The sequence below is a fragment of the Primulina eburnea genome, chromosome 8 (genome assembly GCF_022965805.1).
Source record: "Primulina eburnea isolate SZY01 chromosome 8, ASM2296580v1, whole genome shotgun sequence".
Lineage (NCBI taxonomy): Eukaryota > Viridiplantae > Streptophyta > Magnoliopsida > Lamiales > Gesneriaceae > Primulina > Primulina eburnea.
Window position 1 is genome coordinate 22,889,919 of NC_133108.1, and position 24,403 is coordinate 22,914,321.

General features: G+C 39.3%; 1 protein-coding gene across 1 annotated transcript; it reads right to left on the bottom strand.

The window, feature by feature from the left end:
• Positions 1–8,603: 8,603 nt before the first annotated feature.
• LOC140839095 (uncharacterized) lies at positions 8,604–11,712 on the bottom strand. Its single transcript, XM_073205729.1, has 5 exons — positions 11,322–11,712; positions 10,881–11,231; positions 10,518–10,612; positions 8,862–8,975; positions 8,604–8,732 (listed from the first exon to the last, which is right to left on the bottom strand). The coding sequence occupies exons 1-5, from the start codon at positions 11,710–11,712 to the stop codon at positions 8,604–8,606; spliced, it is 1,080 nt and encodes a 359-aa protein (XP_073061830.1).
• Positions 11,713–24,403: the final 12,691 nt, after the last annotated feature.

Consider the following 24,403-nt stretch of genomic DNA (forward strand, 5'->3'; position numbering starts at 1 on the left):
GAGATAATCAATCTCAATCCCTTTCTGATCAGCTTACCTTCTGATCAAAATTGGTTTTGATTTATTTTCAAATCAGATATATTACCAAATCAATTCAGATATTCAGGTAACGTACATTTAAACGCAATAAAACATGCTGGCATGCTAGCATACTCAATGTAAATCAACATAATACTATATCACATGCTAGCAATCAAAAGCAGGAAAGAAAACTCAGTCTACCCCGCTCACTCTTTTCTATCTCAGTGCTAAGGAACCTACAGTTCAAGGACCTACAGCTCTGATACCACCTGTTGTGGGGACCCGGACGCTAATCCATTCCTTAATCATCATTAGGAATATTTAATCATTCATAATAAACAGGGTCTAAATTTTTTATTTTTTATTTTTTTTTAAAATACACAGCGGAAACATAATGTAATTAAATTCAAATTACATAACATACATAATATACAATTATTGTAGGATCTACCATAATTCAACTAGGTTCAACTACATATCAGTACTGAATCCTAAGTTGCTTCTGAAGCCCGGATCTCCACGCTATCTAGTCCAGCCTCATTCTCTTCACGACCCTGATTCTAGCCCACCTGTTGCCATGCACACATACAAACAAGACAACAGCCGGATAACTCCGGTGAGAATTACATTCTCAGTATAAATCATGTATACATGCAATCATATAAATCATATAAGAGCATATAACAAAAATCATATCCTATATCAACCTCATGATATAAATCAATAACAAGCATAAATCATATTCTAAACATGTACCCTAATCAGGAACATAATTCAATCTCTAGAATAAATCCTATTCTAAGCATGTACCAATATCAGGAACATAAATCAATATCAAGAATAATTCCTATTCTAAACATGTACCAATATCAGGAACATAATTCAATATCAAGAATAATTCCTATTCTAGACATGTACCAATATCAGGAACATAATCAATATCAAGAATAACTCCTATTCTAAACATGGACCAACATCTGGAACATGATCAATATCAAGAATAATTTCTTCTATTCTAAACATGTACTAATATCAGGAACATAATCAATATCAAGAATAATTCTTATTCCAGACATGTACCAATATCAGGAACATAATCAGTATTAATCAATACCACTCAATCTAGCTGTCACTCAGGCTAGTGACTCTACATTTTAGACTAGACTCAATCCTAGTCTAGGGATCCCGGTTTCCAGATGTGGTATTCCTATATCGAATTCCGTAAAGGATGGAACCATAATCTCTATTACTCGATATAACCAGTGCCCTGGTATTCCTATATCGAATTCCGTAATAGAAGAATTCCAATACCCTTTACTCGATATAACCAAGTATGGTGTTCCTATATCGAATTCCGTAATAGATTCCATTACTCGATATAACCAAACATCCAGTGTCCTGACCTAACCGTCAAGGACTGTAGCTCTATCGTCAATATCCTATCTTGAGACATCGTGCAATGTGCCGTGGCGATACCACCACTATCCGGCACTTCTGTCACAAGATAACTCGTCTAATACCTGTCATCTAATATCAAGAGAACAAGTATATTAATCAACTTAATGCAAATATCAATGCAATAAGGTAAAGTATGTGATTTAGGGAAACTCGAGTCAAACCTCACTCGAGTTGTGCAATCCCAACTCAACATTAATTTATACCTTTATCTTCTCACTCAGAAGAAGAAGAAGTCCCGACTCTATCTCGGTCCATTCTCAATCTGGAAATGACAATATAAAACAGGCACAATATCAATATCAGTTCTGAACTCAAGACTGTCTCTTTAAATCTGAAACGATATATCGAGAATCATAATATCAATATTCCATTCTCAATTCAAATCTGAATCTGATTAATCTGAATTAACTCAAATCAGCGGCATAACGACACAATCTCAGTATTTCCGTCAATACCATATCACCAGATATTAATTACAAATCATAACCCATATTCGATACGATTTGTAATCAGTTTATAATCCAAATCTATTCAATTTCAATTAATATAATCTGAAAAATCATAACAATTCCAGAATCAATCTGTTTCCTGATCTGACTTCGGTTCTACGATGTCTAACATGTCAAGAACATCATATATGAATTATATCAAATTCCTACAACATCATCTTTTCAAATGATAACCGAACTCAATAAAACTTACGTCCAGTTGTAGCTCTCGTCGAGAGGAGTACGGTACTGTGTCTGGATTTAAATTCTGATAAACGGATCATTCAAAATCCCAATTTAAAGCTTGAAAGAAAACTTGACAAATTCCTTTAAGCTTTCTCGATTCTTCTCTGGACAATTGAAAGAAATTGAAACTTATATATATCACTCAAGCATGGCAAGACAAGTGTCCACTCAAATCCCATTAATTGCACTTTAGTCCCTCAACTTTTCACTATTTGCAAATTGGTCCTCAAAACTCTTTTTAATTCAATTTCAATCCTAAATAATTGCAAACATCTTGTAATATAATTCAACACTCCAAAAGTTTCCAATTATATACTCTCGGATTAAAATAATATCATCTTTATTATCTCGGGCCTTACAGATATCATCCCAATATAGAGGGGATCTACACTTCTTTCCGTACAACGCTTCAAATGGTGCCATCTCAATGCTCGTCTGATAGCTGTTGTTGTACGAAAACTCGCGAAGAGGCAATACATCTTGCCAATTAGTGCTAAAATCTAGCACTACTGCTCTCAGCATATCTTCCAATGTCTGGATAGTCCGCTCTGACTGTCCGTCGGTCTGTGGATGATATGCGGTACTCAGATGTAACTTCGTACCGAGAGCCTGCTGCAAACTCTGCCAGAAGTGCGAAGTAAATCGAGGATCACGATCTGATACAATCGACTTCGGCATCCCATGCAATCTGACCACTTCTCTGACATAGATCTCTGCCATCTGGTCAAATCTGTACGTCATCTTGTACGGAATAAAACATGCGGATTTGATTAATCTGTCAATCACGACCCAAATCGCATCACAACCTCTGGAGGAACGCGGCAACTGCGTCACAAAGTCCATGGAAATGTGATCCCATTTCCACTCAGAAATGGACAAACTCTGTAATAATCTTCCTGGTTTCTTTCTTTCTGCCTTCACCTGCTGGCAATTCAGACATCTGGAAACAAATTCGGCAATGTCAGTCTTCATTTGTTTCCACCAGAACTGTCTTTTTAAATCGTTATACATCTTTCTGCCACCAGGATGAATACTAAATCGATTGTGCGCTTCTGACAATATCTGTCGTCTCAAATCTGGAACATTCGGCACAACTAGACGATTATTCACGTATAAAACGTTATCACGTACCTGATACTCTGATCGATGTCCTGCTCTAACCATCGATATTGATTTCTGTACATTCTGATCAACTTTCTGAGCTGCCTTAATTCTCATAATCAGCTCTGGTTCTACTTGTACCGTAAAAAGTCTCAACGGTCTATAATCTGTTTCAAATTCTAATCCAGACAAACAGCAGTCTTCTATCAAATTTGAAACACCAATCGTCGATAAGGATAAAGAACATACCTTTCGACTCAATGCATCAGCTGCTGCATTAGACTTTCCTGGATAGTATTTGATTTCACAATCAAAATCTTTAAGCAAATCAAGCCATCTTCGTTGTCTCATATTCAATTCAGATTGTGAAAACAGATATTTCAAACTCTTATGATCAGAATATATCTCAAACTTTTCACCGTAAAGATAATGTCGCCATATTTTTAATGCAAAGACAATGGCTGCCAATTCTAGGTCATGAATTGGATAACGGGTCTCATGTGGTTTAAGCTGTCTTGAGGCATAAGCGATAACATGCCCTCGTTGCATCAACACACATCCCAACCCTCTGTGAGAAGCGTCGCCATAAACCACAAAATCACCAGTACCGGATGGAATAGTCAACACCGGTGCACTGGTCAACCTCTTCTTCAACTCCAGAAAACTGGTATCACATTCTTCAGACCAAACAAATGGAGCATTCTTCTGAGTCAGCTGAGTAATTGGTTTAGCTATACTCGAGAAATCTTTAATGAAACGATGGTAATATCCTGCTAAACCCATAAAACTGCGAATTTCAGGTACTGATGTCGGTCTTGGCCAAGAAATCACGGCTTCTACTTTACTGGGATCAACTGATATACCATCTCCCGATATAATATGACCCAGAAATACTACTTGTCTCAGCCAAAACTCACATTTCGACAGTTTAGCATATAATTTCTCAGCTCTTAAAATTCGCAATATAGTTCTTAGATGCTCAGCATGCTCACTCATATTCTTTGAATAAATCAAAATATCGTCGATGAAAATAATCACAAAATCATCGAGATATTTCTGGAAGATACGGTTCATCAATCCCATGAATACAGCTGGAACATTCGTCAGACCAAACGGCATGACAATAAATTCATAGTGTCCATACCTGGTTCTGAATGCCGTCTTTGAGATATCAGAATCTCTGACTCTCAGCTGATGATATCTCGATCTCAAATCGATCTTGGAATATACTGAAGAACCCTGCAATTGATCGAATAAATCATCTATACGAGGCAAAGGATATTTATTCTTTACCGTTGCCTTGTTCAGTTGCCGATAGTCGATACAGAGTCTCATCGTACCATCTTTCTTTCTTACGAATAATACTGGAGCGCCCCAAGGAGAAACACTCGGTCTGATGTACCCCTTGGCCAGTAAATCTTCCAGCTGATCTTTCAATTCTTTCAGTTCAACTGGTGCCATTCTGTACGGAGCTCTAGAAATCGGTACTGTACCTGGCATCAGTTCAATGCTGAAGTCTATCTCTCTAATTGGAGGTAATCCCGGGATCTCATCTGGGAAGACGTCAGCAAACTCACGTACCACTGGCAGATCTGCCAATGCTGGACTCGACTTCAGTAAATCTACTGAATATACAAGGAATCCTTCTACTCCTTTCTGTAACAATCGAGTCATAGATAATACGGATATTAAAGGAATTCTCGATCTAGAACCCTTACCGTAAAATTTCCACTCTTCAGCCATATCTGGTCTGAATCTCACTATCTTGTGTAAACAATCAATTGTCGCTCTGTACTTGGTCAGCATATCAATACCGATAATACAGTCAAAATCAGACAATCCAAGTACGATGCAATCTAACTCAATCTCATGCCCGTCATACTGTAGCATACAATGTTTAACCGTATTCACGGATATCAAACCCGTCCCCAAAGGCGAAGAGACAGACACTACAGTAGCTAAAGACTCTACAGGCAATGCATGACTTAATGCAAATAGTTCAGAAATAAATGTGTGTGAAGTACCGGTATCAATTAATACGTAAGCAGGATAACCACATAAAGAACAGTTACCTGCCACGACGTCATCTGGTGCTTCCTGGGCCTGCTCTTCTGTCAAAGCGAAGACTCTGGCTTGCTGTCTCGGAGGCTGACCAACTGTCTGACTTCCTCCTAGCCTCTGCTGTGACTGAGCTGGCGCTGGCTGAAATGTATGAACAACAGCTGATCGTCTCTCAGTCTGTGCTGCTGATCCCGATGACTCGGCCCCCTGAGCTCTCTGCAAACCTTTCTGTGGACACACTTTAGCAAAGTGTCCCGGCTGTTTAGAGAAATTGCAACTACCAGTCACTCCCTGGCATTGCTCAGTAGCATGTCTTCCTCCGCAAGTCTTGCAATAAACTCCAGTGTAACTCTGGCTCAGTCTGGAACCACCGGAGCTGGAAGAACTACTGCCAGATTTCTTGAATTGCTTTCCCCTGGCTTTTAAAAATTCTTTCTTTCCTCCACTACTGCTGCCACTCTCAAATTTGGGAGGTGGTTGCTGTGGTCTCGGTGCTGGAGGCACAAATGAAGCCCCTTTCTGTCTCATCAGACCGGCTTGTGCTCCCTTGGCTCTGTTCAGAGCATCAGTAAAATTATCGGGTCGCCATGTGTTCACCAATGTGAAAACGTCGGGGTTCAAGCCATTGATGAACTGGTCAGCAGTAGCTTCTTCGCTGTCAGCCACATGTGGAGCAAATTTCAGCAAGGAGGAGAACTTTGACACGTATTCTTCTATGTTCATCGGTCCTTGCTTTAGATTGGCAAACTCCACCCCCTTATCCTTCCGGTACGACACTGGAAAGAATCGTTGATAGAATTCAGTTCTAAATATATTCCAGGTAATCATCGTACCTCTATGCTCCATGGCTCTCTTTCTCGTGATCCACCAGTCCTTAGCAATATCGTGCAGCTGATGTCCAATTAATTTCACTCTCTTCTCATCCGTATACTCCAAGGATTTGAACAACATCTCTATATCATCGAGCCAACTCTCGCATTCCACAGCGTTCTCTGTGCCTTTCAAGGTCGGCGGATGAAATGATTGAAATCGTTTCAGTAACGTTTCCATTGGAGTTGGAGTGACATCCATTGGAGGATTTGATGTACTTCCCTGTTCTGGTACTCGTCTCGGAGGCATATCTAGTAATCAAATAGATTAGTAACAGATACAACAATTCTGTTTCAATCCTCTTCTGATCATCTTACTGCTGATCTAGAATCAGTACTGATCCAATTTCAATAAAACATATCACTATATAAAATCAGATAAACTAGTAACATGTAATAAAGCAGTAAGACATGCTAGCATTCAAAAGCAGGAAAGAAAACCTCAATCTACCCCGCTCACTAGCCTTTCTATCTCAATCTAAAGGATCTATCGCTCTGATACCACCTGATGTGGGGACCCGGACGCTAATCATCTTTTTAATCATGATTGGGACTAATTAATCAATTATAATAAACAGGGTCTAAATTTTTTTTTTTTTAAATGCGGAAGGTAATGGAATCAAACTCCTATACATATCAGTATAAAAGTATAAATCTGATAAAATATACAATCATACATACTCAGGTTCAACAACTACTATCAAGTGTTTAAACCCTAGTTCTAGTCCAAGTCCGGTATCACCACTCTAATCTCGATCTGTCTTCACCTCTGTGACCCTGTACCTGTCCCACCTGTTGTCATGCACACATACAAACAAGACAACAGCCGGATAACTCCGGTGAGATATAAATATCCCAGTATAAACAATGTATTAAATGCAATCATATAAAACATATATAAAAGCATAAACAAACATCAAAACATGTATCTAATCTGATTACATGAATTAATGACTCATGATCTAATCTTATCTTATCTCAAATCTAGGGATCCCAATCTAATTTAGACTTTGGTATGCTGTATCGAGTGTGTCTGAGATAGACGTCGATCTACATCTGAAGCTCGTCGATAAACCATAAGTCTAGAGTCTTATCGGGTCTGAGAAAGACTCGGCGGTTCTGTCCTAGCTAGGCTGTCTGCCCTAGACTCGGACTCTGACTTTGTTCTAAGTCAATACATTAACATATCCATATGATAATCTGCAAATATCAATGCTATAAAATAAAGTATGTGATTTAGGGAAACTCAAGTCAAACCTAACTTGAGTTGTGCAATCCCAACTCAACATTAATTTATACCTTTCTTGCTGTCTTTCTGAATCTGTCGAAGTCTCGAACACAAGGTCTGTCAATACTCAATCTGGCAATGACATATCAATATATTCTGTATCAATATTCTAATCAAATCACAACATCTCTGTTTTATCAAATTCTGACGGTACAACCGTACATTCTTGCGATACTGGCGATACCAAACCAGTTTATACCAGTTCTAATAATTTATAATCAATCCCTGTACAAATCTGATATCACATCTCATTCAATTTCATTCTGAAAATCATAACAATTCCATATTCAGTCCGTTTCTTAATCTGACTTCGATTCTACGCTGTCTAACATGTCAAAAATAACATATATGACGTGTATTCAATTCTAACAACATCATAATTTCAAAACATGTCAAAACGTAGTAAAACTTACGTCCAGTTGTAGCCTACGTCGATAGGAGCTCGGTACCAAAGTCGGATTTAAAATCTAACAGACGGATTGATCGTAAATCAAATTCTGAAATCAAAAGCTATTTTCCTCCGAAGCCTTCGATTTCCCTTCATTTTCTCGTTTCTGAAGCAAAGATATACATATATATATATATACCTTGCATGCATTACACGAAGTGGCCCATTCTTTCACCGAACACGTCTCTCGCTCGGGCGGACATAAGTTTCCGCCCGGGCGAGTAACTCTCGGCCCTCGCAAATTCAAGCAGTCTCGCTCGGGCGAGCACAAACTTCCGCCCGGGCGAGTAACTCTCGGCCCTCTTCCACTAGGCACTCGCGCTCGGGCGGTTAAAAACTTCCGCCCGGGCGCGCCATCTTCGCCCAACAATTTAGTCTTCTCAAATTAATCTCAAAATGGTCCGGGTTATAATCGTGTCCACTAATAATCAATAATCTCAGATTAACATGATATAAAATCTTGGGCATTACACTAGCTGACACGTCAGACACTCGGATACAAAACGTCTGATATCCTTCTTCATTCCAGGCCACCAATATAATAACTGTAGATCTTTGTACATCTTCGTACTCCCTGGATGAATAGAGTACGACGACATATGGGCCTCAGATAAGATATCCTCTCAAATAGAATCGCTATTAGGAACCCATATTCTATCTCGATATCTCACAATACTGTCTCTGACTGTATACAGGATACTGCCCTTGGCTTCATCTCTCTGCTTCCACTTAGCTAACTGTTCGTCTGCTAACTGTCCACAGCGAATACGGTCTAGAAGAGAAGACTGAATCGTCAAAGTAGATAGGCGAGGAACTCTACCTCGAAGATATGTCTCTAGATCAAACCTCTGCATCTCAAACTGAAGAGGTCTCGAAATCACCAAATGAGCCATCATTGAAACTTTCCTGCTCAACGCATCGGCAACTACATCAGCTTTGCCAGGATGATAGCTAATGTCACAGTCATAGTCCTCCACTAGCTCTAACCAATGCCTCTGCCGCATATTCAATTCTTTCTGTGTAAAGAAGTATTTGAGACTTTTGTGGTTGGTAAAGATCTGGCACTTCTCTCCGTACAAATAATGCCTCCAAATCTTCAATGCAAATACTACGGCTGCCAACTCTAGATCATGGGTAGGATAATTCTTCTCCTGAATCTTCACCTACCCATGCTGCATCAATACTGCGCCTAAACCGAGTTTCGAAGCATCAATATACAGAACAAAATATCCGGATCCTGACGGCATGGCCAACACTGGTGATGAAATAAGAGCTTGCTTCAAAGAATCGAAGCTCTTCTGTCACTCCTCGCTCCACACATACTTAGCATTCTTCTTTGTCAACGACGTGAGTGGAACTGAAATGGAGGAGAATCCCTGAATAAACTTTCGATAGTATCCCGCTAGCCCAAGGAAACTACGGATCTCTGATGCATTTTGCGGCACAACCCAATCTCTGACTGCTGCAACTTTTGCTGGGTCTACCTCAATACCACTGCTACAAACGACGTGGCCTAAGAACGCCACCTTCTCTAACCATAACTCGCACTTACTGAACTTCACGAATAACTTGTGCTTTTGCAAGGTCTGCAGTACTGTGGTTAGATGTCTGCTATGATCCTCTTGATTCTTTGAGTAAATGAGAATATCGTCTATGAATATTATCACCAACTGATCAAGATATGGCTGAAATACGCGATTCATGAGATCCATGAAGATCGCCGGCACATTCGTCAAACCAAACGGCATCACAAGGAACTCGAAGTGTCCATAACGAGTCCTGAAAGCAGTCTTAAGAACATCGACGTCTTTCATTCTCAGCTGATGATAACCAGAACGCAGATCAATCTTGGAGAATACTGAAGCTCCCTGCAACTGATCAAATAAGTCTTCAATCCTCGGGAGTGGGTATTTGTTCTTCACCCTGACTCTGTTCAACTCCCGGTAATCAATGCAGAGCCTCATCGAACCATCCGTTTTCTTCACAAACAAGACCGGTGTGCCCCATGGCGAAAAGCTCGGGCGAATGAACTCCTCGTCAAGAAGTTCCTGAATCTGTTTCTTGAGTTCTGTCATCTCTGTCGGTGCTAATCGGTATGGTGCTTTCGATATCGATGTGGTACCTGGCATAAGCTCAATAGAAAATTCCACCTCTCGCACAGGTGGTAAACCAGATACGTCATCAAGAAAAACGTCTAGAAAGTCCCGGACAATAGGAACATCGGATGCTGACTATTTGGGCGTCTCGGGAACAGATACAAGAGTAGCTAAAAATGCTCGGCACCCTCGATACATGAGTTTCCTAGCCTGGACACAAGGTATTATACGCGGTAAATCAAAATACCTGTCCGGTTTGAATAAGAATTGTTCCATCCCAGGCGGTCGGACTAGAACATATCTCTGCTGGAAATCAATAAAAACTATGTTCCTCAATAGCAAGTCCATCCCCAGAATGATATCAAATTCTGGCATCGGCAGAACGATAAGATCCGCATACACAAGATTACCATGAAGTTCAAGGTCTATATCTCGGATCACATTAGTAGCTGTCATCTCTTCTCCAGAAGGCAATGCTACTGAATACGCTATGTCTAGCCCATTTGTCTTGATCTTGAGAGAATTTGCCATGGTTTCTGAAATGAATGAATGAATAGCCCCTGAATCTATCAAGGCTTTCGTAGCTGAACCGGCTATAAAGATTCTCCCTGAAAGATTGGAATATTATGCTAAACCCAATAGTTTTACAAGGACTATGCTTATAGACATGCAAAGGTCAAAGTTCTTTTAACCTAAATTCCCGTAGCTAACACTGATTAGAACATGCAATCCTATCGTAAATTCTAAGTTCAAAATCTTAACCCAAAACATTAAACTTCAAATAAAATTAAAGATTTAGGATACCTGTCATGAGCATCGTCTCCGGGTTGGTCTCCACAGCATGGAGAGCAAAAACTCTGCCTTGGGTAGGCAGATTATTCTGAGGGCAATTCTTCAATATGTGGTCAGTACTACCACATTTGTAACACTTTTCCGAACCATACATACAAGTCCCAGCATGACGACGTGAGCAATTCTCACAGACTGGGTACTCCACTGTCCTCGGGAATGCTCGTCCCTGCTGTTGCTGCTGCGGCCCTCTGTTCCTGTGTGGATCGTGGAAATGTCTCTTATTCTGATGATGCTGCTGAGGAGGAAGGTGTGGTGCCTGAAATGGTCGTTTACCCTGGCGATCGCGCTCAATATCATTCTGGTCTTACTCTGCCGCTAGAGCTCTGGAAACAGCAACATCATAGGTAGTAGGGCCAGCCACCCTAACATCACGGCGTAAGATCGGCCGCAGACCATTCAGAAAATGCCTCAATTTGGCTCCATCATCATTAGCAATTAAGGGTACAAAATGACATCCCCTCTCGAACTTACGGATAAACTCCGTAACAGTCAAGTCTCCCTGCCTCGAGGTCATGAACTCCGTGGTCAACCTGGAGCGCACCTCTTCTGTAAAATATTTAGAGTAGAATACCTCTATGAAACGCGTCCAGCTAAAAGAAGCCAAATCCAAAGCTACAAATGCTCCTTCCCACCACAGGCGAGCTTCTCCTCCAAATAGATAAGTCGCACAACGAACCCTATCTCCATCTTCGAGCCCCATGAACTCGAAAATAACCTCAAGGGACTTAATCCAGCCCTCGGCAGCCATAGGATCTGACGTCCCTAAGAACTCCTTTGGTCGCATCTTCATGAACCGCTCATAGATAGCCTCCGGCCCCGTCTGTCTGGCTCCCACTGCATTGCTCCCCGCAAACTGTGCGAAGAAATGAGTCATCCCAGCTAGCATCTGGGAATTCATGTCTGGTGGAGGGGGTGGTGGTAAATCTCTCTCCTCGTCCTCATGACGATGCTCATCACCTCCCGTGCGATCAATAATGTGTCTAGGAGGCATGCTGTTCCATAATTATAACCCATACGTAATCAACATGCACAATTTCCACTATTTTCTTTATATTTAAATAAATACTGCATAATCGTAATCTTGACAAAAAATCTTTCATGCAATCATGATGTAAAAATATTTCAGGCTTTAAAATAAAAGCGTAATCGTAAAACTTACAGACCGAAGACGTGACTTCATGACCTTCTCGAGAGCAGTAGTAGTACAACCCTTTACAAGATCATATGCTCTGATACCAACTATAAAGGCCCGTATTTCGTATTCGTATTTTTGCGGAATTATAAAAATTTTTCTAAATAAATAATTATCTTGCCTCATTTATAAAATAAACATGTAAATAATTTTAATTTTAAAATAACAGCGGAATCAAATATTGTTTTCAATCAACAATTTAAAAATAATCCAATGTAAACAACAATTTAAAAATAATCCAACGTATTAAAACTGAGTTTGAATAATAAAATGTGCATAAACCAAAACATGAGGTCCTCGGGTTTTCTACTGCTGCCCCAAGATAGCTCACTGGTCTACGGCCTCCGTCTCGGCCTCATCAGTACCTACAACAATCAAGTCTAGTGAGTATAAAGACTCAATATGTATATATCGTGAATAACAAGTAATATATATCATAAAATCGCATGCAACGTAAAAATAAAGTATCGTAAAGCGTATGGTGAAAATCGTATCATGAATAATTATATCTACGTGCATATCAGAAAATCATACGTAAAAGCTTTGCTCAATAGAGCTCTGTCATTTTATATCATAATTTTCTGGTAGAGACAATGTTTCTATGCAAGTGGCCCATATCATAACGTGAGTGCCTGATCAGATTAAACCACAGTATACTGGGCGGTAGAGATCACCACAGCCCTTGGACTGGATATCTGTACCCATATATAATCGTAAACCGATCGTAAGTCACCAGGTGGAGAGGTCCTCGATTGCGCCTACCGAATTCCAAACCCATAAACATAAGGTGGCCACAAGACATATCACATATATCTCAAAAATAAACATTTTATATTTTATGCACGTAATATAATTATAACCTTATTTTTACCGGATGAGGTGGATCGCTCCCAGGCTTGCTGCGACTTAATTCTAATATGTGACACATGCAATAAATGTCATCTTGACCAAAACTTAGCAATATAACAAAAAACGAGACGATTAGAACCCATAACTTGATTTTCAATCATGGCTTCGTACCAAACCAAACCAACATTAAACCGACGTTTAACCATGATTAAAATACCCCTAATATACTGGAAAATAACAATGGAAACAGCTGTACACGAAAATTGGTGAAGGGAATCCAAAAACATAAAACACTCTTTCGAGAGTCATTTTGGCACCTTTCACCGTAAATTCTCGTACGACCTCTAAACTCGACCAAATCACAAACGGCCAAAAACAAGACTTTCCTAACTCATTAAGGTAGTGTCCAGTCCAAGGCCATGGGCTAAAAGCCAACCAAGAACTCAAACCACCTCTTGAAACCGAACTCAAAGTTGCTGTCAAGAACAGAAATTACAGCAGCAGCTATGTTGCTATTTCGAGGTGAAACTCTGAAACAAATGGCCGTGGGCTTGAACCACCAACCAGAGACTCTTACCAACATCCTAATGAATGGCTTGGACTTGATTGAAGAGGAAAGAAACAACATATACATGCCTGGAATTTGTTTTGACAAAAACAAATCAATACGACAAATACGAGCGGCGGAACGGAGTTGAGTTTTTCCTTCTTGTTTCTGCTGTTGTTCTCTCGAATTCAGTGGCCTATTTCTAATGTATTTCGAAAATGAAGGTTTGGGTTTGTTAGACAATGAAGAGGAGTGTTATAGGAGGTGTTAAAGGTGCCATAATATACATTAAGTTGGGAGGTTACAAGTCAAGAATTTGAATGGATTTGAATGGCTTCTCATTCCCATTGCTGCCGTTGTTTTGTTCCTTATTTCCTACTGCATGTACACGATTTTTTTGTCTAATAGGTTGAGTAGAAATGAGGTATGTTATTGCATTTAAATTTACTACCCATTAGAGAATTAAAATGAGAAATGAATACCCCATGAATTGTAATTAGGAATGGTTTGAATGGAGAGTTATCCACCTTTGAATTATTTTAAATGTTAGACCCAAAATTATTATTATTACTAATTTGCATGATATTTTATTGTTTAAATCTTGTATTTTAATTGCTTAAAGTTTAGCACCCTCATTATATAATTTAGTGAATTTACACATTACATTTAGGATAGATTATTGCATGGCATTCATGATCTCAAACTTAAATATTCAAATGCTATGATTAATTTCTTGAATATATTATACCTAGATTAATTCATCCCCATATGTTTACATATTTTAATTTAAGCTTTAATTAAATATTAACCTAAATAATTATTTACTAACTTAGCTCCAATTAATTTAATAAATCCTAAAACATCCCATTTCTTTAAATTAAATTATTCGTTAACTTAAATTAAATTTAGGAATATTTTTCTTATTATTAATCTTATTTCTAATCTCCAAACTCCGGTTCGTCCTCTCGTATTTATCCTGTAAAGATAAAACTAAACATCTACTTTTAAAATAAATAAAACACTTCATATATTCATAAAAATTCATTTTTAATTTAAATAATAGAAATTATGCATGACTTATACGTAATATGATTTTTCGGGTTCTACACTTAACTTGACCAACACTTCATAATCGAATCAAAAAAACGAGACAATTACGCCCAACATACTTAGTATTCGACCATGGTTTCGTACCAACCCGAACCGACATTAAACCATCGTTTAACCATGGTTAAAATACACCAAAAATACTGAAAAACATGACCCTAGGGCTGTAATACACGAAAAATGTGAATGAAGGCCAATATCTAAAAACGCTCTTTCGAGAGTCACTTTGGCACATTTCACCGTAAATTCTCATACGACCTCTATACTAAACCAAATCACGAACGGCCAAAAACATGACCTTCCTAACTCATTGAAGTACTGTCCAGTCCAAGGCTATAGTCTAAAAGCCAACCTAGAACTCGCACCAGCCACCTGAACCGAACCCAAGCTGCTGTCCAATTACAGTAGCAGCACTTGTGCTTGCATCGCTTTGTTTACGAGGCTATTTGCCATTGGGGCTTGAACCACCGATCAGAGCCTTTTACCAGCATCCTAAGGTGTGGCTTGAACAATGGCTAAGGGCCCTAGGCCAAACACAATCCAAGCAACACCAAAGACAACCCAACGCTTGAAACCGAGAACACCAAACAAATTCTGTGCTGTGAGATGGTGTGGATCGCTTGCTGTCTCGAGTCGTTCCAGTGGTCATTTGATCCACCATGGCTCAATCAATACATCATATGGTATTGTGTGAACCATGGCAAAGGGCTAGAAGCCAACCAAGATCCACCCAACACCATAAAATCGAAACTCATTCACCCAAAACAGAAAAAGGAACCGAGGGACACTTGTGTTGTTTTTTTTCAAAAATCGATGGGACCATGAACCAAGCCTTGAAAGGCTGACTTGGTCATGTCCTAGGCATGCTAGGGAAGGTTTCTAACAATGGCTACAGGCCATAGGCCAACCACAATCCAAACCCTCACCATAGGCATCCAAACAACAAAAATCGAGACACATATTGCAACTATGGGGAAAGTTGCAGTCAAGTCTCTTCCTAACGTGCATGGTATGGAACTGAAAGGATCGGTTAAGCTAATAAAGAGTGTTTAGAAGGGGGGGTTGAATAAACACTTCTCGAATTTATGTATTCTTCGGCAATATAAGTTCAGTTATGTTACAAACTGATACGAAATATCCCGTCGGTCAATGACAATCAGTTAAACTGAACAAAACAGTTGCGGAAAATAAACTGACCGAAAGATAGAGTATCTAACTGAAAATAATGACTGAAGTAAAGATAACACAATATGTTTCTGGATGTTTGGAGACTTGAATAACTCCTACGTCACCCCTTCTATCACGAAGATAGGATATTCACTAAAAGACTTTGATCAAATACAAGATACTGCACTTACCCACTTCAGTTTGCACTTATCACTTTGCCAAAACTTAAACTCTTAGTATACAACATTTTTACAGATCGTAACTGATCTTAGCACAACTTAAAATGTCACACCCTTACTCTATACTTGACATGATTAATGATACTTATACTTGTAATCAAAATAAGGTTTGAATGATATAACTATAGTATGAAGTAAATCAACAAGAGGCATCACTTTGATGGTTTATAAAAATTTTGGCATGATGTCCCTATATTTTGTATACACCAAAACTCAAGCAATACTATTCATACACATTTATAAACATATTCTCATATACCAACATACTTTGTATCATCATACATAACATGGAACTTGTTTCAAACCCTCATATAAAATTTACTACAATACATATGCGGAAGCTATACAATAAGAAGTCCCGGTTCTTGTCGAGGTAGGGCACGTCACAAGCATCCATTGGCGAACCGGCATCCTATGTCTCTTCACTACCTGATCCTGTAACACATGAGCTACGTGAGTTTATAAAACTCAATAAGTTGGCACTTGTACGTATCAATATGCTTCGAAGGAACATACATATCAAGTCGTGATCAATAATGAATCTTAAAAATATGTCATACCGTAGCATATATTCAATGTTCATTTTGTACTTGAGCCTCATTAGTTGACCTGTACTACTGTGCTTGCTTTATTATATATCTACTACTGTGTTGGACGTCAGGGAGCAACCTTTGGCAACCCCACGCCCCATGAACATATATTGGCCAATAGCTTTGGTGGACTTAAAACCACCCATGATGTCAACAAGCTCTATATCATGTAAAAATCAGTCATTTTCCTTTCATGTTCATGTTCTTGTTCTTGACATAGCACCCATCTTCAATATTCATGAGTTCCTTACATATTTAATACATAACAATGGAATATGGTGCTATGTTTCAACAATAAATATACTAACAATGTACATATATCAATAATCAATGAGAATCATTTGAAATCATAATATTACTCATGTATTACTTCAAGAACATGCCAACTTACAGTCCAATCGTACGAATACTTGTTTGAGACGATGTTTCTCGCTCCTATACTGTCAAATATACCAATAATTCAGTCACTATTGCATAAACTAGATGAAAATCATTCCTTTATTGTCACCTACAAGTACCATAACTAAAAGAGAAGAAAACTTACACCCTTATGATGTTCTTGTGATGGAGAACTAAGATCTATCTTCAAAATGATGAAGGAAAGGAAGAAGAAAGCTTTGGAGGATGTTTTCTAGACTTTTCTCTCGAGTTTGGCTGAAGAAGGGATGAAGAAAGCTGATGGAAATGTTCAGAACTTCGAAACTTATCATCTTATATAAAAGGCGGCGCTCGGGCGGTCGTAAATTACCGCTCAAGCGCGGAAAATTCTGTCCGAGACCAGATTTCCAGAACCATTGGCGCTCGGGCGGTAAAATCCTACCGCTCGGGCGCCACTCATTCTGCTTCTGCGCACTGGTTCCTCAAAGAGTGCTCCGGAAACGTCTCTTCCCTTCATAATTTGGAAAAGTGGTAAACGAGGAAGTTGTAGCTCTATGTCTTGGCTTGAATCTCCCACTAGTTTCATGTCATTTGAAGGTATGAGTCAAAAGTTATGCCCATTCTCCCAACATGTGTCATTGTAGGAGTGACGATACACACAACTCACTTCGAGGCGCTTTTGGCTTGTCTTCCACAATGATTTGGACAAAACCCAAAACGTGAAAGTTGTAGCATTATATCTTAGCTTCCTAATGGTTAAGGCCTCCCACAATTTGGATCAATATTCAACTCATTATGCTAAAACCCGTACGAACTACCATATTTACATCTCATTTCCCACAACTTCCATTACACTATCATTACCTACACATCTTACTCTAACTATTTAGACATATATTCAGTCTCAATATACCATGGGCAATATAAAAGTCATGTTCAATCTCAATATTGATACTTCAATCATCACGTGAAATATAATTAGCTAAATAACTATATAATAAACGACATAAACACATTATTATCATTTGTACGAGTAACCGGGCATTACAATTCTCCCATCCTTCAAAGAATTTCGTCCTCGAAATTTGACGTACCATATAGTTCAGGATATCTCTTTTGGATCTCGTCTTCTCGCTCCCAAGTTGCTTCTTCAATTGCATGGTTGCGCCATAATAATTTCACCAAGGGTATTTCCTTGCCTCGTAACACTTTTGATTTCCTATCGAGGATTTGGACCGGTCGTTCTTCATATGAGAGATTCGATGCAAGCTCCAATGGTTCATAATGAAGAACGTGAGAAGGATTGGCCAAATACTTTCGTAGCAAGGAAACGTGAAAAACATTGTGAACATTTGACAAGTTCGGAGGTAAAGCTACTCGGTAGGCTCTGTCTCCTATTCTTTCCAAGATTTCAAATGGACCGATATATCTTGGACTCAATTTTCCCTTCTTACCAAAACGCAAAATGCCCTTCAATGGTGATATCTTTACAAATACATGGTAACCAACCTGAAATTCCAATCGACGACGTCGCACATCAGCATAGCTTTTCTGTCGACTCTGAGCAGTGTGCATTCTTTCTCTGATCTTGGTTACCAATTCAGCTGTCTGTTGTACCAATTCAGGGCCTAATAATTTCCTTTCTCCTATTTCATCCCAATGTACTGGAGATCGACATTTTCTACCATATAATGCAGTATATGGTGCCATTCCAATGCTTGACTGATAGCTATTTTTATATGTAAACTCAGCCAACGGTAGTTTACTGTCCCAACTACCTGGGAAGTCAATAGTACATGCCCTCAACATATCTTCTAAGATCTGATTCGCTCGTTCTGATTGTCCATCAGTTTGAGGGTGGAATGCTGTGCTGAATGACAATCGAGTTCCCATAGCATGATGCAAGCTTTTCCAAAATGCAGATGTAAATTTGGGATCTCTATCTGATACAATGGACACTGGGATACCATGAAGCCTCACTATCTCTTTGATGTATTCTTCAGCATATTGATTCATCGTGTATGTGGTCTTCACCGGAAGAAAGTGAGCTGATTTTGTAAGTCGATCCACAATAACCCATATAGCATTGAATCCTCTTTGTGTTCTTGGCAAACCAAGGATGAAATCCATCGTGATGTGTTCCCATTTCCATTCAGGAATGAGTAGTGGTTTCAAGAGTCCTGCTGGTCTTTGATGTTCAGTTTTGACCTGTTGACAAGTTAGACATTGTGCAACAAATTGAGCAATGTCCCTTTTCATACCTGGCCACCAAAATAATGGTTTCAAATCCTTGTACATTTTTGTGCCTCCTGGATGGATCGAATAGGGAGTAGCATGAGCATCAATAAGAATGTCGGTTCTGGTCGTTCCTTGTTTTGGTACACACAGTCTCCCTTGACATGTCCATATTCCTTCCCCATTCAATTCAAAGTTTGAATGTCCTTTATCTTCATCTCGCTGTCTCAATTGCTGTAATTCATTATCTGTATTTTGTTCGACCTTGATTCTGTCTGCAAGTGTTGGTCGGACCATGAGAGATGATAATTTGATTGCAGATCCCTTTGGAATAACATCAAGCTTCAAGTTCTGCAAATCCCATAAAATTTGTTCTTGTACTTGCATTGCAGCAATAGAACTGGACTTTCGACTTAATGCATCTGCAACAACATTGGCTTTACCTGGATGATAATTAATAACACAATCGTAATCCTTTACCAATTCCAACCAACGTCGTTGTCTCATATTCAGTTCTTTTTGTGTGAATAAATATTTCAAACTCTTGTGGTCCGTGTATATTTCACACCGTTCACCATACAGATAATGGCGCCATATTTTCAACGCAAATACCACTGCTGCCTGTTCTAAATCATGTGTGGGATAGTTCTTTTCATATTCTTTTAATTGCCTTGAAGCATAAGCAATTACCTTCCCGTGCTGCATTAAAACTGCTCCTAAACCTTGTTTCGAAGCATCACTGTATACCACAAAATCTCCTGGTCCTTCTGGTATAGCAAGGACTGGTGCTGATGTCAATTTTGCCTTTAACTCTTGGAAACTGCGATCACATGCTTTGTCCCATACAAATTTCACATTCTTTCGGGTTAAAGCAGTCAAAGGCAATGCTATCTTAGAATATCCCGCTATAAATCGACGGTAATAACCAGCTAGCCCAAGGAAACTACGTACCTCGGTAACAGTGGTAGGTCGTAGCCAGTTATTAACAGCTTCAATCTTGCTTGGATCCACTGATATGCCTTCTTTTGAAATGATATGACCCAAGAATGCTACTTGTTCAAGCCAAAATTCACATTTCTTCCATTTGGCATACAAATGTTTATCTTTCAAAGTTTGCAAAACTAATTGCAAATGTTCTCGATGCTCCTCTACAGTTCGTGAGTAGATGAGAATATCATCTATAAACACAATCACGAACTTGTCTAGAAATGGCTTGAAAATTCTGTTCATTAAATCCATGAAAGCAGCTGGTGCATTTGTTAGTCCAAATGGCATTACAAGAAATTCATAATGCCCGTACCTGGTTCGGAAGGTAGTCTTAGAAATATCATCTGACTTCACTTTTAATTGATGATATCCTGATCGTAAATCAATCTTCGAAAAGATAGCAGCTCCTTGTAGTTGATCAAACAAATCATCAATTCTAGGGAGTGGATACTTATTTTTGATTGTCACTTTGTTCAACTCCCGATAATCAATGCATAGACGAAGGGTACCGTCTTTCTTTTTCACAAACAAAACAGGTGCACCCCACGGTGAAAAGCTCGGTCTAATAAACCCTTTATCAAGCAACTCCTGTAACTGTTCTTTCAGTTCTTTCATTTCTGTAGGAGCTAATCGATAAGGAGCTTTGGAGATCGGATGAGTTCCTGTCACAACATCAATTACAAATTCGATCTCTCTATCTGGGGGTAAGCCTGTTACATCATCAGGAAACACTTCTGGAAACTCACAAACAACATCTGTATCTTTTAATTCACGAACCGGTGGATCAATAACTAAAACAGATGCTAAATATCCTTGACACCCCTTCTGTAATAATTTACAAGCTTTCATACAAGAGATTATCCGAAGAGGTAAGGATGTACCTGCACTTGCTACTGTGAATAGGTACAGCTCCTACTGGTGCAAACTTGATCATCTTCAGGCCACAGTCAATATTAACTCTGTACTTCGAGAGCCAATCCATTCCCAATATCACATCAAAATCGTTCATTTTCAAAACAATCAATTCAGCATACATCTGATGACCTTGGACATATATTGGACATCCTCGCACAATCTGATCTGTCCGTAATTCTTGCCCGGAAGGTAAGGCTATGGCGAGTTGTGTCTCTGTTGTACTTGGTGTAATGCCCAGTCTCTTTACGAACGATTCCGAAATAAAAGAATGCGTGGCTCCTGAATCTAGTAAAACAATAGCAGTAATACCAGAAATCAAGAACATACCGGTGATCATCGATGTATCAGCATCCACTTCTTCTTTGGTCATGGAGAAAAGGAGTCCCTGTACTTTCTCTGAACTTCCTGGACAATTCTTGACGAGATGTCCTGGCTTCTTGCAACGATAACAGACATTAGAACCTTGCATACATTCCCCGCCATGAAGTTTGCCACATTTAGGACAAGGTGGTCTGTCTTGTTCTTTACGTGGAGGAGGACCCTTGCCACGGGGTTCCTCTGGTCGAGTATCTCTACTATCAATCTTTTTGCCTTGTCCTGGTCCTTGGCTCTTCTGAAAGTACTGCTGCCTTCGTTGTTGTCTGTCTCTGTCAGTATCATGTTCATCTTGTTCTGCCATAAGTGCTCTTTCCACTATCTCCCCATAGGTAACAACTTTCGCCATCCGTACATCTCGTTTAATTTCAGAGCGAAGTCCCCGCATGAAATGTTCGCCCTTACTTGTGTCATCCTGTGCAATATATGGTACATATTGAACTCCAGCTTCAAATTGTTGTATGTATTCAGTCATTGACATAGTTCCTTGCTTCAGGTTAAGGAAGTCGCTGGCTTTCTTAGCTCGTACGTCTTTACTGAAATACTTGTTGTAAAACACGGTTTTGAAAGTTCCCCATGTCAGTGGTCCAACCGGTAATGCCACTTTTGCACTTTCCCACCATATTCTTGCATGTTTTGTTAAGAGAAAGATGGCACAAGTCACTTGGTCAGCATCATCCATATGAAGGTAGGAGAATATGGACTCCAATGACTTAATCCACTCTTCTGCTACTGCTGGATCGGTGCTTCCCATGAATTCCGGAGGATTCAAACGTCTAAAACGATCATATACGTCTGTTTGAACAGGCACATGTCTGTGTACTATGGCTTGAGCTTGTGCCTGTTCATGAGTAGTCCGTTGCATCTCCAGTAGCTGCTGGATTTGTTCACCATGGACCTTTGCTTGTTGTTGGAGTAATTGGGCGAAGTCATCTACAGGTCGTGGCGCACTACCTTCACCTTCGACTGCTGGGGCCTTGCCCTTAGATGACTCTCCCTCATGTACTTTACGTTTCGGTGGCATCGTCTCTTATCTTAACCTACATGTAGGATACATAGACACATAACTTAGCATAAACTATGAGATACAATGATACTTACTTGCCGAGTTCTCCATGTGGATGAAGTGCAGTGTCTTCCCTGTCGAAGAACCGCGGGCTCTGATACCATAAAAATGTCACACCATTACTCTATACTTGACATGATTAATGATACTTATACTTGTAATCAAAATAAGGTTTGAATGATATAACTATAGTATGAAGTAAATCAACAAGAGGCATCACTTTGATGGTTTATAAAAATTTTGGCATGATGTCCCTATATTTTGTATACACCAAAACTCAAGCAATACTATTCATACACATTTATAAACATATTCTCATATACCAACATACTTTGTATCATCATACATAACATGGAACTTGTTTCAAACCCTCATATAAAATTTACTACAATACATATGCGGAAGCTATACAATAAGAAGTCCCGGTTCTTGTCGAGGTAGGGCACGTCACAAGCATCCATTGGCGAACCGGCATCCTATGTCTCTTCACTACCTGATCCTGTAACACATGAGCTACGTGAGTTTATAAAACTCAATAAGTTGGCACTTGTACGTATCAATATGCTTCGAAGGAACATACATATCAAGTCGTGATCAATAATGAATCTTAAAAACATGTCATACCGTAGCATATATTCAATGTTCATTTTGTACTTGAGCCTCATTAGTTGACCTGTACTACTGTGCTTGCTTTATTATATAGCTACTACTGTGTTGGACGTCAGGGAGCAACCTTTGGCAACCCCACGCCCCATGAACATATATTGGCCAATAGCTTTGGTGGACTTAAAACCACCCATGATGTCAACAAGCTCTATATCATGTAAAAATCAGTCATTTTCCTTTCATGTTCATGTTCTTGTTCTTGACATAGCACTCATCTTCAATATTCATGAGTTCCTTACATATTTAATACATAACAATGGAATATGGTGCTATGTTTCAACAATAAATATACTAACAATGTACATATATCAATAATCAATGAGAATCATTTGAAATCATAATATTACTCATGTATTACTTCAAGAACATGCCAACTTACAGTCCAATCGTACGAATACTTGTTTGAGACGATGTTTCTCGCTCCTATACTGTCAAATATACCAATAATTCAGTCACTATTGCATAAACTAGATGAAGAAAGCTGATGGAAATGTTCAGAACTTCGAAACTTATCATCTTATATAAAAGGCGGCGCTCGGGCGGTCGTAAATTACCGCTCAAGCGCGGAAAATTCTGTCCGAGACCAGATTTCCAGAACCATTGGCGCTCGGGCGGTAAAATCCTACCGCTCGGGCGCCACTCATTCTGCTTCTGCGCACTGGTTCCTCAAAGAGTGCTCCGGAAACGTCTCTTCCCTTCATAATTTGGAAAAGTGGTAAACTAGGAAGTTGTAGCTCTATGTCTTGGCTTGAATCTCCCACTGGTTTCATGTCATTTGAAGGTATGAGTCAAAAGTTATGCCCATTCTCCCAACATGTGTCATTGTAGGAGTGACGATACACACCAACTCACTTCGAGGCGCTTTTTGGCTTGTCTTCCACAATGATTTGGACAAAACCCAAAACGTGAAAGTTGTAGCATTATATCTTAGCTTCCTAATGGTTAAGGCCTCCCACAATTTGGATCAATATTCAACTCATTATGCTAAAACCCGTAACGAACGACCATAGTTACATCTCATTTCCCACAACTTCCATTACACTATCATTACCTACACATCTTACTCTAACTATTTAGACATATATTCAGTCTCATATACCATGGGCAATATAAAAGTCATGTTCAATCTCAATATTGATACTTCAATTATCACGTGAAATAT

Bases quoted from the DNA above. Each gene is read 5' to 3' on its own strand.
- LOC140839095 (XM_073205729.1), bottom strand. From the start codon at position 11,712: ATGCGACCAAAGGAGTTCTTAGGGACGTCAGATCCTATGGCTGCCGAG. The intron at 8,976-10,517 runs GTGATCCGAGAT...AATATGCGGCAG, and splicing joins AAGAGATGACAGCTACTAAT to AGGCATTGGTTAGAGCTAGT. The intron at 8,733-8,861 runs GTGATTTCGAGA...CGCTGTGGACAG, and splicing joins TTTCAATGATGGCTCATTTG to TTAGCAGACGAACAGTTAGC.